At 39.4% G+C, this 15,078-nt stretch overlaps 1 protein-coding gene across 3 annotated transcripts in view; it reads right to left on the reverse strand.

The window, feature by feature from the left end:
- Positions 1 to 15,078, reverse strand: part of ENO4 (enolase family member 4) — a 31,286-nt gene that overhangs the window by 12,563 nt on the left and 3,645 nt on the right. The window contains exons 3-8 of one of the 3 annotated variants that reach the window (XM_019555984.1): positions 12,716 to 12,906; positions 10,199 to 10,344; positions 6,996 to 7,165; positions 5,653 to 5,784; positions 3,935 to 4,000; positions 3,055 to 3,117 (exon numbers count right to left, since the gene is read on the reverse strand). In XM_019555984.1, the coding sequence (XP_019411529.1) occupies positions 3,055 to 3,117; positions 3,935 to 4,000; positions 5,653 to 5,784; positions 6,996 to 7,165; positions 10,199 to 10,344; positions 12,716 to 12,906 (768 nt within the window). The remainder of the gene's footprint in view (positions 1 to 3,054; positions 3,118 to 3,934; positions 4,001 to 5,652; positions 5,785 to 6,995; positions 7,166 to 10,198; positions 10,345 to 12,715; positions 12,907 to 15,078) is intronic. The other 2 variants (XM_019555982.1, XM_019555983.1) reach the window with 2 other exon arrangements.

A 15,078-nucleotide genomic window follows, 5' to 3' on the forward strand; every position in this document is an offset into this window, starting at 1 on the left:
TTGGGGAAGATAAGACCTAAAAGAAAGAGTGCCTTACTACAAAAAAAGGCTACCCATATATAAAATTTGGTGAGATGGGTCAGATTATTATGAAAAACACATTGCTGTCCAAGACAAACACAAGTGAAATAAACTGTCCCCTGTTTGGCACAGTTCATTTTATGCAGGTTAGGCTCAGGGAAAAGTTGGAATAGTCTGTTTATCTCAAAGTTGTTTGGTGGCAAGTCATATTTCCTTCTGGTTAGGATGTTTCATATTTCACAGAAGACGAAAAGGAAGAGATGCTCCTCTGGGCAGGGATTTCTTCTATGGTGAGGTGTATCCGGGCTCTACGATGCTGAAAATTACCTCGAACAAAGCCAGGAGCAGCGTCACAGGTTCAGGTAGTAAAACTTGCTTCCTCCTTGTAAAATGATGAAGATTTCATTTAAAAATTGGCTAAAATGTGCTATCTTCCATATGTTGGGTATCCAAGTTGTAGTTGTATTGGTCTAGAGGCAAAAGGAATCGGAACTCGTGGTAGAGGTGACCGTGCATGTGCATATATCTGCTCTACCACAAGTTCTGATTCCTTTGGCCTTTAGACCAATATAGCTACAACTTGGATACCTGACGCATGGAAGATGGCAAATTTTAGCTGATATTTTAAAAATGAAATCTTCATCATTTTACAAGGAGGAAGCAAGTTTTACCACCTGAAACCTGTGACCCTGCTCCTGCCTTTGTTCAAGGTAATTTACATCATCACAGAGCCCAGAGACACCTCACCATAGAAGAAATCCCTGCCCAGAGGAGCATCCCTTCCTTTTCATCTTCTGTGAAATATGAAACATCCTAAATAGAAGGAAATATGACTGCATCCTGCTTGCCACCACACAACTTTGAGGAAAACAGGCTATTCCAACTTTTCACTGAGTCTCATCTACATAAACTGAACTGTGCCAAACAGGAGATTTTTACCACACCTTTAACTCTCCTATGCAATACGAACTTTCATTTCTACCCAGGAGAACTTTTACAATCTCTTCTCCTATGCCTGAAGAAGGGTGCTTGTGCCCAAAAGCTTGCAATTCAAGATTTTTTTTTTGCAATATTCTAGTTAGTCTAATAAAAGATATCACCTCTATCACAAATTCTGATTCCTTTTGCCTCTAGACCAATACAGCTACAACTTGGATACCTGATAAATTGTCCCCAGCACTTCAACTATCTTTTTAAGCATTAGGAACCATGTTCTGAACCTGCATAAGACAGCATGCAAGTGGAATGCTGCACTCATGCACTACCAATTACAGGATAGGGCTTAAGTTTGCATTTTCCTGTGACACCTCTTTGTTGACTGTGTGTTGTCTTGTCCTATAAAAAGTTTTTTTCCCAGTTCTTTTTTTGAAGCTTACTCTTTTGATTTCAGTTTCTTGTGACCTGTTATTTAAGTAAAGCAAACAAGCAGTCTAAAATTAGTGTTTCCCCTTGAAATAGTTATGTTCAGCTAGGAGGGACCAGGGATTTTCAGCTCAGTCTTGAACAGCCGTAGACTAAATGAGTATCTTGCAGCATCAAACACTAAGATAGCAATAATAAAACCATAGCAAAAAAGCAAGACAAAAGTTCATTATTATGAATGACTTAATGTGACAAATCAGTAAAAATATATTTCTGATCAAACGGTGTATAGACTTTGCATATATTATACGGATTTATATGCTGTAAAGAAAATTTTCAAAATATTAATTTATCAATTCTTCAGGCTGAAAATATGAGTGAAAAAGTCTTCAATTTCTTAAGGAAAAGCCCCCAAATTACCCTTCCCAGAAATACATTGCAAGTTCTTAAGTAGTTTTGAATTTAAATTATTTCTAACACTCAAGTGGAAGCAATACAGTATAATTTCCTTTTCTCATCCAATTTTCTATTTGCCACTTTTCCTGTTTTTCAAACAGAAATTAAACTAACATAACTCCTTTTATTTATTCAAGATTCAGTCCTATAGCTGCCCAGATTCCACTAAAGTAAATGGAAGATTGATTTGCAAAAAATGATTAATTCTTGTTTATCCCCATCTTTAGAAGTTTTATTTTTAGTTTGTTGCTTCAGAGAGAAGAGGAAACTCATGTCATGGTGAGTCCAGGAAAAACAGTAGCTACCTAATGTTGTTAGTCACAGAGGGATAGGTTATTTAAAAACATCTCATCCCTCTCTTTTTTTACAGCATGGAAATGATCACAATAAACCAATAATTCTACAAATGTCTTGAGGTACGGAGCAAAGCCAGCATGGCATTAACACCAATTATTTTGAAAACCTGGTTGTGTAAACACAACATCATCTGCAGATTTTCGGGATACAAAGAAACAGAGGATTTGAAGTATACCAGGAAATGTTCCACACTGCATTTGCCAAGGCAGTTCATACTGCCTGCTCTCTCTCTCTCTGCCTGTAGTCCACTATCTTCTGAGGACCACTGAGAGCTGAAAATAGATGCCATGGAACTGCCAGCAGCCGAGGAACCTTCATTCTTATCCCCTCCATGCATGTGCATACACAACCCCTACCTTGCAGACAGCAATCCCCCCCACTTCTGCTCCCTGCTGCTCTGGCCTTCAAGGACAAGAAGGTAGCTTGCCCAGTTCAGAAGCCATGGGAGTGCTGTCCTGGCTGGGCAACAGGCACCCCTGTGTTCTGCTTCTAGCTGCCATGGCTGTCCAGGGCAGGAAGACAATGGGAAGCTCCATCCAGGCTCTGGTGCGCAAGGCAGGCCCTGAGTGCTCACCCAGTCCAAAATGAATAGCAGGTAAAATGAACCTAGTTCCACAGTAACAATATTTTGTCCTACTGTTTTGCCCCTCACACGGAGCTTCCAAGTAAGCATAGCCAACAGAGTCTACCTCCCTACTTGAGGGTATAAAATGTGTAATATTTGGAATTTAAGTCTTGACTTAGGGCTTTTCATTAAGGTCACACATAATAAATTAGTACTGTAACTTCATACTGATAACGTAGTAATTCCCTGTTCTTGAAGATAATCCTCTAGAAGAATAAGATTTGTTATCTTACCGGAGCTTTCTTCCCTGTGTTACGTGCACTGCCTTTTTTACTGTCTGCTAGCTGAGGGCTGGACTGTTTGCAGGGGGGTGGGAAACAAAACAAAACAAAGCGATGAAACTGATTGTTTGGGAAAATTCAAGAAATATGTAGAGATTTCAGACAGAAAGCAAAGAATGAGTAGATCAACTTTTGTTCAAGTAACCTTGCATGCAGGGTTAGGAAGCGTCCCCTCCAAGTATTTAGAAAAACACACCAAAAAAAAGGATTCTGTATACAACACAAAACAGCTATGTTGATTTGTTATTACATAAGAAATCATCAACACATTGCCAAATGTTCATTTCCATGAAGTGTGTGTGTGTCATCTCAACTAGTGCTCTCTCCCAGAGGCCTCTCACCTTCTGCTCCAACAGCATATATATACCCAAAAATGTAAATCTGGACTCCACTAGAAGCATCAGTACTACATGCTGTTCACTGACTTCAGTGTAAAACTTCAGTGCAGGAAATTAAATGTATGTGCAAGACTTGGCAGGATCAGGGTCACTTATTTTACATTGAACTTATATTGGTCTGTCCTATTTTATTTTTTCCTATTTATTTTTTCTTGGCTAGTCCTCCTATGTTTATGAAAATGTTCTGTTCTACATTCCTGCTGCAGATTAAGTGGTGCCTTGTGCATGTGAAATGCGTACACACACTTGCTATACCATGCTGCAAAACTAAGTGAGAAATGTGATATATGGCCCACGTTACACAGACAACAGATATGATTATTAAATACTAAATAATATGTTCAGTGCTGGAGAGGTCAGGTGAACAATACAGTAGAAGTTTCATAAGTAATAGTTTTCACAAGTCATTATATAAAATGGAACGTATATCTTACCGCTTTGCATGCAGGCTCCAGTAACCACATCATTTCTTTCTGAATATCAAGAATTCTTTCTATACCCTGTAAATTAAATAACAGTATTCTTCCAAAACAATTAAAATATCTTGCTTTAAGAATGTAAATTAGAAACACAACATTTTTAAAACAAAACAAAAAGTTAAACCATAATATAAGCATACCAATACAAATTCTTATTGTAGATCATCTTAGCACAAGTAAGAGATATCCATGGCCTTTTAAAACTGTTAGACTATGCCACGTTAACAAGCCAGGAGCAGTGAAGCTATTCCTAGAAATGAATGATTCATTTTCCTGCTCGAATGGGAGTAGGTTGAGGAGGTGGTCAGTCCACCCTCAAGAAGAATTCTACCTGAAATTAACAAGCATTAAGCATGTTGATTTGCCCTCTGAAGATCTGAGAGGAGACAAAAAGCTAGATGACTGCTATAAACTTCAAAAAGTGAGAGTGCAAACCACAAAAAATATATGCTGTGTCCCTTGCCCAGTAATGCCAAATAAGGGAAGGCTGTTGAAGGAAGGTGGCCTAAATTGAAAGGTCCTAGGCCTGCTGGGCAGCTGATCCAAATATCATTCATGTATCTACCCAGTATTACCAATCAGTTATTTTCTAGCTCTATCCAAGAACTTAATATCTGAACATTTCAAAAATGTTATTGTATTTAACCCTGTAATACCTCTATGAAGCAAGGTTATATCCATTTTTGAGATGAGAATGGAGGAACAGAGAGGGTTAACTGAACTGTCTAATGTCACACTAGAAGCCTGAGGCAGTCAGAAACTGAACCATCATAATCTGGGTCTGGTGCCTTAACCAGAAGACCATCTTTCCTTTGGACAGAAAAGGTTAATGTTCCCTTCATATTATGTGCCTTCATATTATGTTAAATCATGCTTGCATAGGTGTATTAGAAAGGGCAGAGGTTGCTGTCAATAACGTATCTGCTGAGGAGGCCTGGTTATGTTAGTACACGCCGTAGCAAAGAATTCCTTACCACTCTCCCAAGAGTCATTATGCCTTTGAAAGATACAATGCCTCCATCAAGAGGTTAAAGTGACATTTATAAACAAAAAGAGTAAAGCTCCACTGGTTTGTTCAGGTCACTAGCACACAAAACAGGAATTACAGCTTTAATGTAGTGTAAGAGTGATGTTGCAGGCATCTTGTGCATATATGTTCTTTGACAAAACTCAGTTAACAAAAAAAAAAGGGGGGGGGTGTTGACCTATCCTGTTTCTTCTCCATCCAGTTCCTTCAAAGGCTTCTATTCCTTTTGTCATCTCTTCCATCCTGATAACTTCATTTTTAAAGCAATTTTCCCCCACAAATTTTGCATTTTTATTATGTGCTTTTCTGGGGTCATCTCCTTTTTTATGCTCTAGGCACTAAATGATTTATTATCTATGAATGTCATTCACATTTTACATAAACCTATTACATGTTACTCTGCTCCGGCTTTTCATTCTTGCTGTATACTAATCGTAGGCCTTTTATTATCCATAAATACAAAGAATCCTTATTATAAATATTTAGTATTGTAAAGGTATGTTATTAATTCTTTGACTTCACAAGTGAAACAAACAACCCCCACTCCTCCTCCCCAACACACAGATGCTTTCTAAGGGCTGCATCTAAAAGGCACATGGTCTAAACTGCTAAAAGAAAGCAAAGTGAAATTAACAGCTTGAAGTACTTGTTTAACTGTTAACCCAGTTGGTGGTATAAGCATCACTTCTTTCATTAATTTCACTTTTCCAGGTGATGATTTTCCACAGCTTAAAAGAGTGACCATTGGTCGGGGCAGAGTCATTTCCTTAGGCAAATCCTGAAATTGAGAAAGTTGTAAACAGATAAGAAGTGCCATACTGGGTCAGACCAATGGTCCATTTATTTCAATATTCTGTCTCTGAAAGTGGTGGGATTGGTGCTTTAGAGGGAAAGCACTGAACTGGGCATATCTGAACTGATCAGTTCCTGGTCCATTACCCTTCCTGGCATCCACCGTCACAGCTTTAGAAATGCCAGAGGAAACGTTGTCAACTGTTCTGCTTAATAGCTGATAATATATCTGTTATCCATTAATTTTATTCCCTTTTTTGAACGAGGCTATACTATCTGCCTCTACAAACTCCTGTAGTAATGAATTTCAGAAGTGAACTATACATTGCATAAAAAGTACTTTTTTTGTTAGTTTTAAACCAGTCTCCGATTAATTTAAATTTGCCCCTTAGTTCTAGTATTATATACAGGACTTAAGTGGGTGCATCTACACATGAAATTAAGGCAAAGCAATAAACTCCAGAGTGTTTGAGCCAGAGTAAACTGCTCCCAGGTGCAGTGTCTACATGTACACCTAGGACAGCAGCAATGTGAGCTGGGATGGAGCAGGCCCAGGCTAGCAAGGGGTACAGGGGTCAGCCCCAGGGTCTGGGCAGTGGTGTCAGGCAGCGGAGGGACTGGCTGGGGCACAAGAGTGTAGAACCTGCGGAGCTGTGTGGCTAGGCAGCAGCCAGGAGTCTGGCCCCTGCCCAGTCACCATCTACATACGCGTTTCAGTGCATTTAATTACTCTGCCACAAGGTAGTAGTGTCCCCGGTAGAGTTGACTAGTTTACTGTGCCCTAATACTGGCACACATGTAAACGGTGATGCTTTACTACTGAGCTAATTGGTCTACTCTGCAGAAAAGTGCATGTGTAGATACACCCAACAAATAACAGATCACTAGTCACTTTGTCCACACTTTGCGTGATTTTTATAGACTTCATGTGAATGCCATGAAATTAAGAATAATTAATTATTAACTAAATGTTTCCCAGCTTAGTTTCATTACATCATGGTCCCAGTCCAAACCCATTAAAGTCGATAGAAATGTTCCTTCCAATGAGTTGAATGTGCTGCAGATCAGATGGCAAGGCGTTATCTAAATACGGAATGTCAAACCACATTGCTTTTAACTAAACATTTTTGAAGTACAGAACTCAGTAATAATTACAACTGTGACAAAAGGAAGAAAAATCAAAATAATGGCAAGTACCTGATCATGTTTCAGCCATGCAATGTGTAAGTATAAAGGTGTGTGGTTAACGGTTGCACCAGTTTTAGCAACAGCAAGTGATATTCCTGCAATGGCTATGCTGCCACAGAATGGTGGTTCAATAGGTTCCATAGGTGGAATTGGTTTCTCTGCAACAGAAGTCTTCATTCCTAATAAGATAAGGAATATTTAATGGATGTTTTCCTGTTTTAAAAGTCACTTGTGTATCTAGATCACTGTGCTACAAATATATGGAATATAGTTAAATAATCTGCTAATTTGATGTTAATTTAAAAGAAATTGGTCCATATTGCATTGTATTGTGCGTTTTTATTAGAAATGATTTTGATCTCTATATGCCAGCAGCATCCACCTTTAAATGACTTTTGCCGGTAATTCCTTCTCAAAATCCACTCCCTTGAGCTGGCTTCTTACCACTATCCCTCTAGCTTATGCCCACCTGCATTAGAGGCAATATCCAATCTTTCAAGCACCAAGCATAAATAACTTTGCAAAACCCTACCATTCCTTTCCCTTGTTTGGCCTCCTCCTTCATTTATCTACCTTACATTACTAACTCACTGTGTCAGGGAGTTCATCTACTTTCTTTGTGCTAAAAAACTAATAATAACTAAGAGGAAAAATAATGCATTGATGGGGCTTGATTTTTCAAATGATCTCAAAAGACAAGATTTTCAAATACTTGGTACCTACAATCTGGGCTACATTTTCAAAAGAACTCTTGTATAGATATCAGATTTTTTAAAGTGTTCAGCACCTAGCTGCTCCCATTGTTGATGTTTATGACCAGGCTTCTAAAGAGATTGACTTCCAATGTGCTGTGCTCCTTCAAAAATCTGATTGTTCATTTTGTTTTAATGGGTGTTTCATACAGGAATAAGCAATGCTTAGCAAAATGCAAATGAAGCAGAATAAAAATATGGTACTGTAGGCCAAGGCAAACCTAAAATATGACCTTGTATAGTTTTACAGCGTATCCACATACTGTACTGATACCTAGAAGACAGAGTTGCGTAAGTAGGAATAAAATAAGTGAATGATCCAGTACTGAATTATATGTTTGGATTCTACTGTTTTCTAGATAGTCTTTGTTGTAAATTATCTTTTAGTCCACCTTAAATTGAAAATATATAGATTCCATTCTAAAGTCCAGTTACTGAAGTCATGTACCTGTTACTGTTTCAAGGCAACTCACTGCCAGGAGCATGCTTTTCCCCAAGAAAATAACTGTAAATATGTCGGTTTTTGTAGTTATCATCTTTTTGAATATAAAACTAAGGGCTCCTGTACATATGCAGGCAAAGGCATGATGGGTTCTAATGTGTGATCCCCACTATTCCGCTTCCTGCCATGCCACACATGCACGGCAGGAGGCGTGACTGTGGGATCGCATATTAGATCCCATCATGCCTTATTGCCAAGTGCCCCCTGCACCAGCAAGTAGCAAGCTCCCATGGCTGGGATCCCCCTCAGCTGACAGGGGTGCATAGGGTGCCTTTGCAACAGAAAGATCACATCAGCTGCCGTCTCCCAGCCTTGTGTGCATAGGGCCCTCCCATGGCTGGGAGCCCTGTCACCTGGGGTTGAGGGTGCATATGCCCCCTCCAGCTGGGAGCTCCAATCAGCTGATGGGGCTTCCAGCCACAGGGGCCCTGGGCCACACATTCAATGGAGTTATAAAGTTATTACAGGTACAAAGTTATTACACAAATTTTGTGGAATAACTTTGTAGCTTATTTCTTTTATTATCATGCCATTAATTGCTTGAATGTATGGCCAAGTGACCCACTTAAGGTGTGATTAACTAGTTAATAATGCCTTAAGTACAATGTGTAGATGGAGCCTAAGTGATCAGTAGCATTTATATATTTTTAAAAGTCCCACTATAACTGTTGTATGCAACAGAGAGTGCCACCTGAGGATGGACAGGATAGAGTAAGAACAGACATAATATTTGAAACATGCTCCAAAAATGGAGTATTTCAGCCACGGACAGACATATAGGCCTCTGCCACGCATCCAGGCTGGACCACTTCAAAATCAACATGGCTGCATGTAGTGGCATGCTCTCAAGCCAGAGCGTGCAATGGAATGCTACAGTAACCTGTGCAGCAGGGAAAGCAGTGTCAGAGCAAACCAGAGAGTGCTCTCTGACAGTGCCTAGCGCTCTTCAGTACTGACCCCAATGTGAGCACTGAAGTACTTTCAAATGCTACATCTGTCTACACCCACAGCTCTGGATGGCAGATTTAAGTTGGAAATAGAAGAATATTTACATTAGTGTTGCCTTGTTTAATGCAGTATCAATCAAGAGGTTATGCTGATGTTACAAGAGAAGTAAAAACACATTAAGAAGATAACCATAAAGGAGCATTTGACACCATTTTCTGCTGCAATAAATGATGGCTCATGCTCCACGTCCACAGAAGGAAAATAATAGGAAAGAGGATGTTTCTCTAACAACAAATGCGAGGAACAAACACAATTTTCCCTGTGCATTTATCCCCTTTCATCTCTGTTAGCCGCTTTCCTTTTCTCACATTCTCTCATCCCTCCCTATATCTTTTTCCTCCCCGTACTGCCTTGCTGCCTCTTTCCCTCCCATTGCACTGCTCCCTTCTGTTCCTTTCTTTCTGTATACCCAAGTTGCCATCTCAGTTCAATTTTTCCCCTTTAGTACTTTCTCCACTCTCCCTTCTCTACTCATGTTCTTTCTTCCTTCATTTCACTCCCATTTCCTTTTTTATGGTTCCATTAACCATATTTTAATAAAATTAATCATTTTAACCATTAATCAAATTTCCATTAACTATTTGCTTCCTCTTCCTTTCTCATTCATGATCCTGAAGTTGTATTCCCCCTGTCCATGCCAATCAGAACTTGATGGCAGCAGTTCAGCTCCACTGCTCCATGTGGACGTGAACATACTTTGTCCACACATAACCCCACCCCATACCTCTGTGCTCTTTGGCAGTATATGTCACTGTCCTTAATGCTGATTGGTGCTCTGATAGAGGTGGAAAACTGCTGCTAGTGGTCAGAAAGGAGGGTGGGATGTATCTTCAAAAGCCATATAAAGAAGTGCTACTACTCTTGACAGCATATGGGGAGCTGCAGAGGTATGGTAGCATCTTTACCAATACCCATGTTGCTGAAAACAGTATAAGAAAATCCACTAAAACCTATTTTGGATGCCTTTTTTTTGCCAGCTTGTACTGCAGCAGGTGAAGATGAAACACATGTGGGTATAGAAATTTCTGTCTCTTGTTCTTGCTTTTCAGTTTTTTTTCTTTCTTCTTCTTCCTCTACTTTCTTTGTAAAGTATTCACTGAGAGGGGAAAAAAAACATGAGTGGTTTAACACAGTGTTTCTCAACCTTTTTAGTAGCAAGTACCCCCAAACTTCTGAAAATTTTAATAAGTACCCCAACACTCAATTTTCCAGGGTATTTTATATTTACAGATCAATATGTGCTGTATGTTGGAAGGGCTGTGTATATAAGGCCATGATATGACAGATGTCTGATCTGGTGTGGGTAGTGTTGCAACCTTTTACACCAGGGGTGCACAACTCAAATATGTTCCTGAGGTGATGTTGGCCGAAGCCAGGAGGGCTGAAGCCAGTGCCATGCAAAGCGTGGCACGTCAAATTATTACTGGGGAATTTAAAACACCATGCAATGCGCAGCACACCTAATTTTTTGTCATCATTTTGAGAGGAGGAAGGGGCAAGAGATACAGTGTTGGGGTGTCTGTGTACCCCCAGAGGTACGCGTACCACAGGTTGAGTTTAACATTAAGAATGTTACCGGGCACATGAAGGGTGGGTATGGATGCATGTTTGGTGATAGCATTAAGACAACTCCTCAAGATTTTAGCATGGATTCCCATGTGGACTTGGGAAAGTCATTACATTTCATTGTGCCTCTTTTTGGGCTTCTGTAAATTCAGGTCAGTAATTCATACCACAAAGGAACGTCATAGAACCAATTAGAAATGTGCTTGGAGATCTCTGGCCAGAGGGAGCAAGATAAGGGTAATGTCTATAGACTCGCATGAAGGTAATAATGCTATTTAGCAGCTCACTAATTAAACCTTATTTTTCAGCTGTTTTGATTTCCTACTGAGTTGATACTCAAAATAGATGGCTCTCTGGTTTACATTGTCAGTTTGGACAGTAAAATATCTCTTAAACCCAGCAATGTTGACAGTTACTTATCTTTCCAAATTCATGCACATACAGTCTTAAAAAGAAAGTCCTGTTTGTTTTGTGTGGATAATAAAGTGGCCTAGTAACTTTCCTAGAACTATCACTTTGTCCATTTGCTCAAGAGAGATTAACTACCACAAGGTAAGTGCCCTAGATACCCTCTGAGAGTGGCTACATTTTAGGTGTTATGTATGAAATGGAAATGAAATGTGTGGGGAGGGGTGTGGAGGTATCTCGGTGCAGGGTGATTATATGAGACTACACATCAGTGTTTTATTCAGGGCTCTCCTAGCTACACAGGCTCCACCATGCTAATTCTCTGACTGCAGTTCACGCCTGTCAGTCCATGATGTATTAAATACTGCATTTTAAGCAGTAAAAAGAAATGCCTGATTCACTTAGAAGAAAGATCCTTTCCAAAGGCAATCTTCAGTAATTTTTACAGCTTCAGATGAGGAGAGATCCTACTGTCATTCTCAGAGTGGAGAGATGCAGTCTTTACTCAGGTAAGCTCTCTACTGCTATACTGAAATCCCAGCCCTTGAGAAGATTTTTTGGTAAAGAATATATCTAGTTTATAATGCAATTTACATTGGATATTACTACAGACAACATTCTCAAGACAAAGAACCATTTTATTTTTTTTACAAAATCTCTTTAATTAAAACAACAGGAGTTTTGGTATCAGAAAAATCAAAAACCACTCGGAGGCATTTCTAAGTACTTTGTTCTAGGATTTGGTTTTTATGTTTTAGGCATTGAGAAGTATGTCCATTCCAAATTGCCGTATAATTCCTCTAAAATGTAAAACGATTATATAGAAAAAGGATATATGAATGTTCATTAAAAAGGAATCTTTCAAGGAAGTTTAAAACCAGCATTAAAAGAAAATAACTAGCCCACAGGAAGTCTCTTAAATACCCTTTGAGAATGGCCTACTTTTAATGAAACCTCCATTAAAAAGAACAGATGAACCTTTTTGGTTAATTTATCTCAGTGCAGAGAATTCATCCAGGCCCTTCAAACCATGTATGTTCCCCAGTCTAGTGGCCAGAGTAGATGGAAAAACTGTCTAAGGAAGATTCAGCTTCACCAGGTGCTGAAGAAAAGTACACTGGATCCATATCATCTGCTTACTGAAATCATTGTAACTATTTCAGTAGGTGTTGGATAAGTTGCTTACATGGAACCAATGTAGGTATAATTCCTGGATATATTTCTTCCTTGTGTCTTACACCTTTTTATCCTGTATAAAATCAGTTTATGTGACTTTGATGCCAAGTTCATGCGACTTTCTACATATAAATATACACAACAGTTGGAAATAATATAGCGCAATGCTTCCAGTCACAATAAATATATCCTAAAAATATAGAGAAAGGGTTAGGCACAACATAAGAAAAACTATGGAATAACGTATTGTTTATATTTCAAATACAAGAACCTCTTTTACAAGAGGAAGATCAATGGAATAAATACGTAAAACCTACCCAAGTAACTTATCAATTTTACACTGGTCAGTAGGTTGCATGTCTTTGAGAATTGCGTTCACCGACTCATTCACCCATTCTAGGGCAGTTTTAATAGAATCATTCCTTTCTTTCTCATCAGCATCACTTGCTTCAGGTAAAGCATTTTCAAATATATCAGCATGAGAAGGGATCACAGTGGAACAAATCCTCTGCAAAATAATGTTGAAAGGCTTACAAACTGCTGCATTGCTAGCAGAAATTTCACCTAAATAGATGAAAATGAGATGGGCTTAATCATATTTTTCCCCCAATGAATGAACTGTGATCCTATTATTCTCATTTCCTATTATATTTTTCTTGGTTTCTTAAACTTCTGTTCTTCCACTCAGTACTTTTCAAACTGTTTGAAAAATCATGCCTAGGCTTTACATTTCCTTTATATTCATTTTTAGAGGGCAAAGTAAGGTTCAGAATGATTCAATAGCTAGCTCCCATCTGCACTTCTCATCCTTGCCAAAAGACACATAGCCTGTGGACAGACGTAACTTCTGACCACTTTAAAAGAGGGTGAGTTGCTGCATCATCTGTTAAACTGTAACTGTTATATCCCCATATTCCTATAACAATACAAATTAGCTAAATCTTTTAAGCCTGTAACTTGAACCTGCAACTTGAACCCTGAGATGAAACAGTTACTGTATTCACTTGAATCCAAAATGACTCTGAATTTAAAACTTATATTTAAGAGCATATCAATTTGTTATAATTTTCCATGTATGTAATCTAATTATTGTGGGGGCTATCCTAAATTCATCCCCCACTACTGCTGCACCAGGAAAAACAGTTGCAGGTGGTGGCAGGGAGGCAGTAAGGGGACAGGTAGGGGCAGTCAAGCAGCCTTGTTCCCCCTCACCTTGCCCCCTACCACCTGTTCCCCATTTGCTCCCTATCCCCCTTGCTACTTGCTGTCTCTCATGCCTGTACCCACTGGCACCTGGCCTCCCTCCAATGCCTGTCCCATTGCCTGGCCTTCCTTCCTCTTGCCTTTCCCCCTCCTCTGCAGCCTGTACCCCCTGCCTACCTCCTATACCACTTACCATTACTCCAGCAGGCTCTGGCCCTGCTCCAGCCTGGAACATTGACCCTAGCATGACAGTACCAGCAGTGGTGGCAGCAGCTGTGGCCCAGGCTCTGGGGCCTGGTTGAAGCTGCTGCCATCATATCGGTTGTTACTGGGATGGGCTGAGACTGGAGCAAACATGCCCTGTGCTCCAGGCTAGAGCGGGGCTGGAGCCTGCCTAAGCCAAGAGCAAAGGTATAAGGAGTAGGTGGGGGGCAAAGGCTGTGGAGGGGAGGGAGGAGGTAGGGCAGGTGCAGAGGCAGCAGGGGAGCAGCTAACAGCCCCAGGTTGGTAATGGAGCTGAAGCCACAGCAGCCACCTTCCCCCTCCCTCTCCCACCTGTATTTGATTTCAAAATAAGGGGCTTTTTTTCCCCATGCTAAATTGGGGTGGGGGATAAAACCTCATCTTGGATTCAAGTAAATATGGTATATTATAACATCTTATACCAGTGGTATTTTGTATTAATAAAATTGTTGCACCTGTCTATGCCCACATTCTCCCATACAGTGTAACATAAATTAGTGGGAATCTGCATAGACATATTGGTCTGTCTTTGTGTATCAGATTGCAGAATCTAACCCTAAGAGTGTGACATGACCCAGGAAATCCAATTTGTTTTAACAATGAGAATCCTGTTTTAACCCTGGGGAAGTTAACATTTTTTTTATTCCCCCCCCTTGATCTTTCAGTACTAAAATGCTTTAAAAATTTTCCCCTCAATATACTGTAGACCATCTAGACCAAATAAAAAAAATAAATGTTCATAAGTAACTTTACAGAAGACTCAAACTTGAATTTATTTATCCCCTCCTATGAAATGTGGATGCATAAAAATAAGTTTTTTAAGTGTTATTTATCTGGCAATACTAGATGCATCTAAATTACATTAACAACTGAGAGTTGAGACATCAGTGAGGGTAAATGGCAGCAAAACATAGTTAGCTGTATTAGTCTGATGGCAAGTGAAAGGCAGGATAGATTTACACCTTAAATGAAGTAAGTGAAAACATCATACACAACTGCTAGTGAATCATGATACAGTGAACCACCTACAGTCATAATCAAAAGTGTCATAATGAAAATGAGACCTTCAAAATGAACTCCATTTTAATCAGTCACTAACTATATTTACCATAATCCAAGATAACTTTGAAATTAAGATACCCTCACCATAATTAGATTCTGGACATGAAAAACTTGTAACTTTATTATAAATTTTCCATGTATACAATCCAATTATTGCAGGATTGTCTTAAAT

Source organism: Crocodylus porosus, unplaced genomic scaffold (genome assembly GCF_001723895.1).
Source record: "Crocodylus porosus isolate Cpor-Errol unplaced genomic scaffold, CroPor_comp1, whole genome shotgun sequence".
In the NCBI taxonomy this organism is placed as follows: Eukaryota; Metazoa; Chordata; order Crocodylia; family Crocodylidae; genus Crocodylus; species Crocodylus porosus.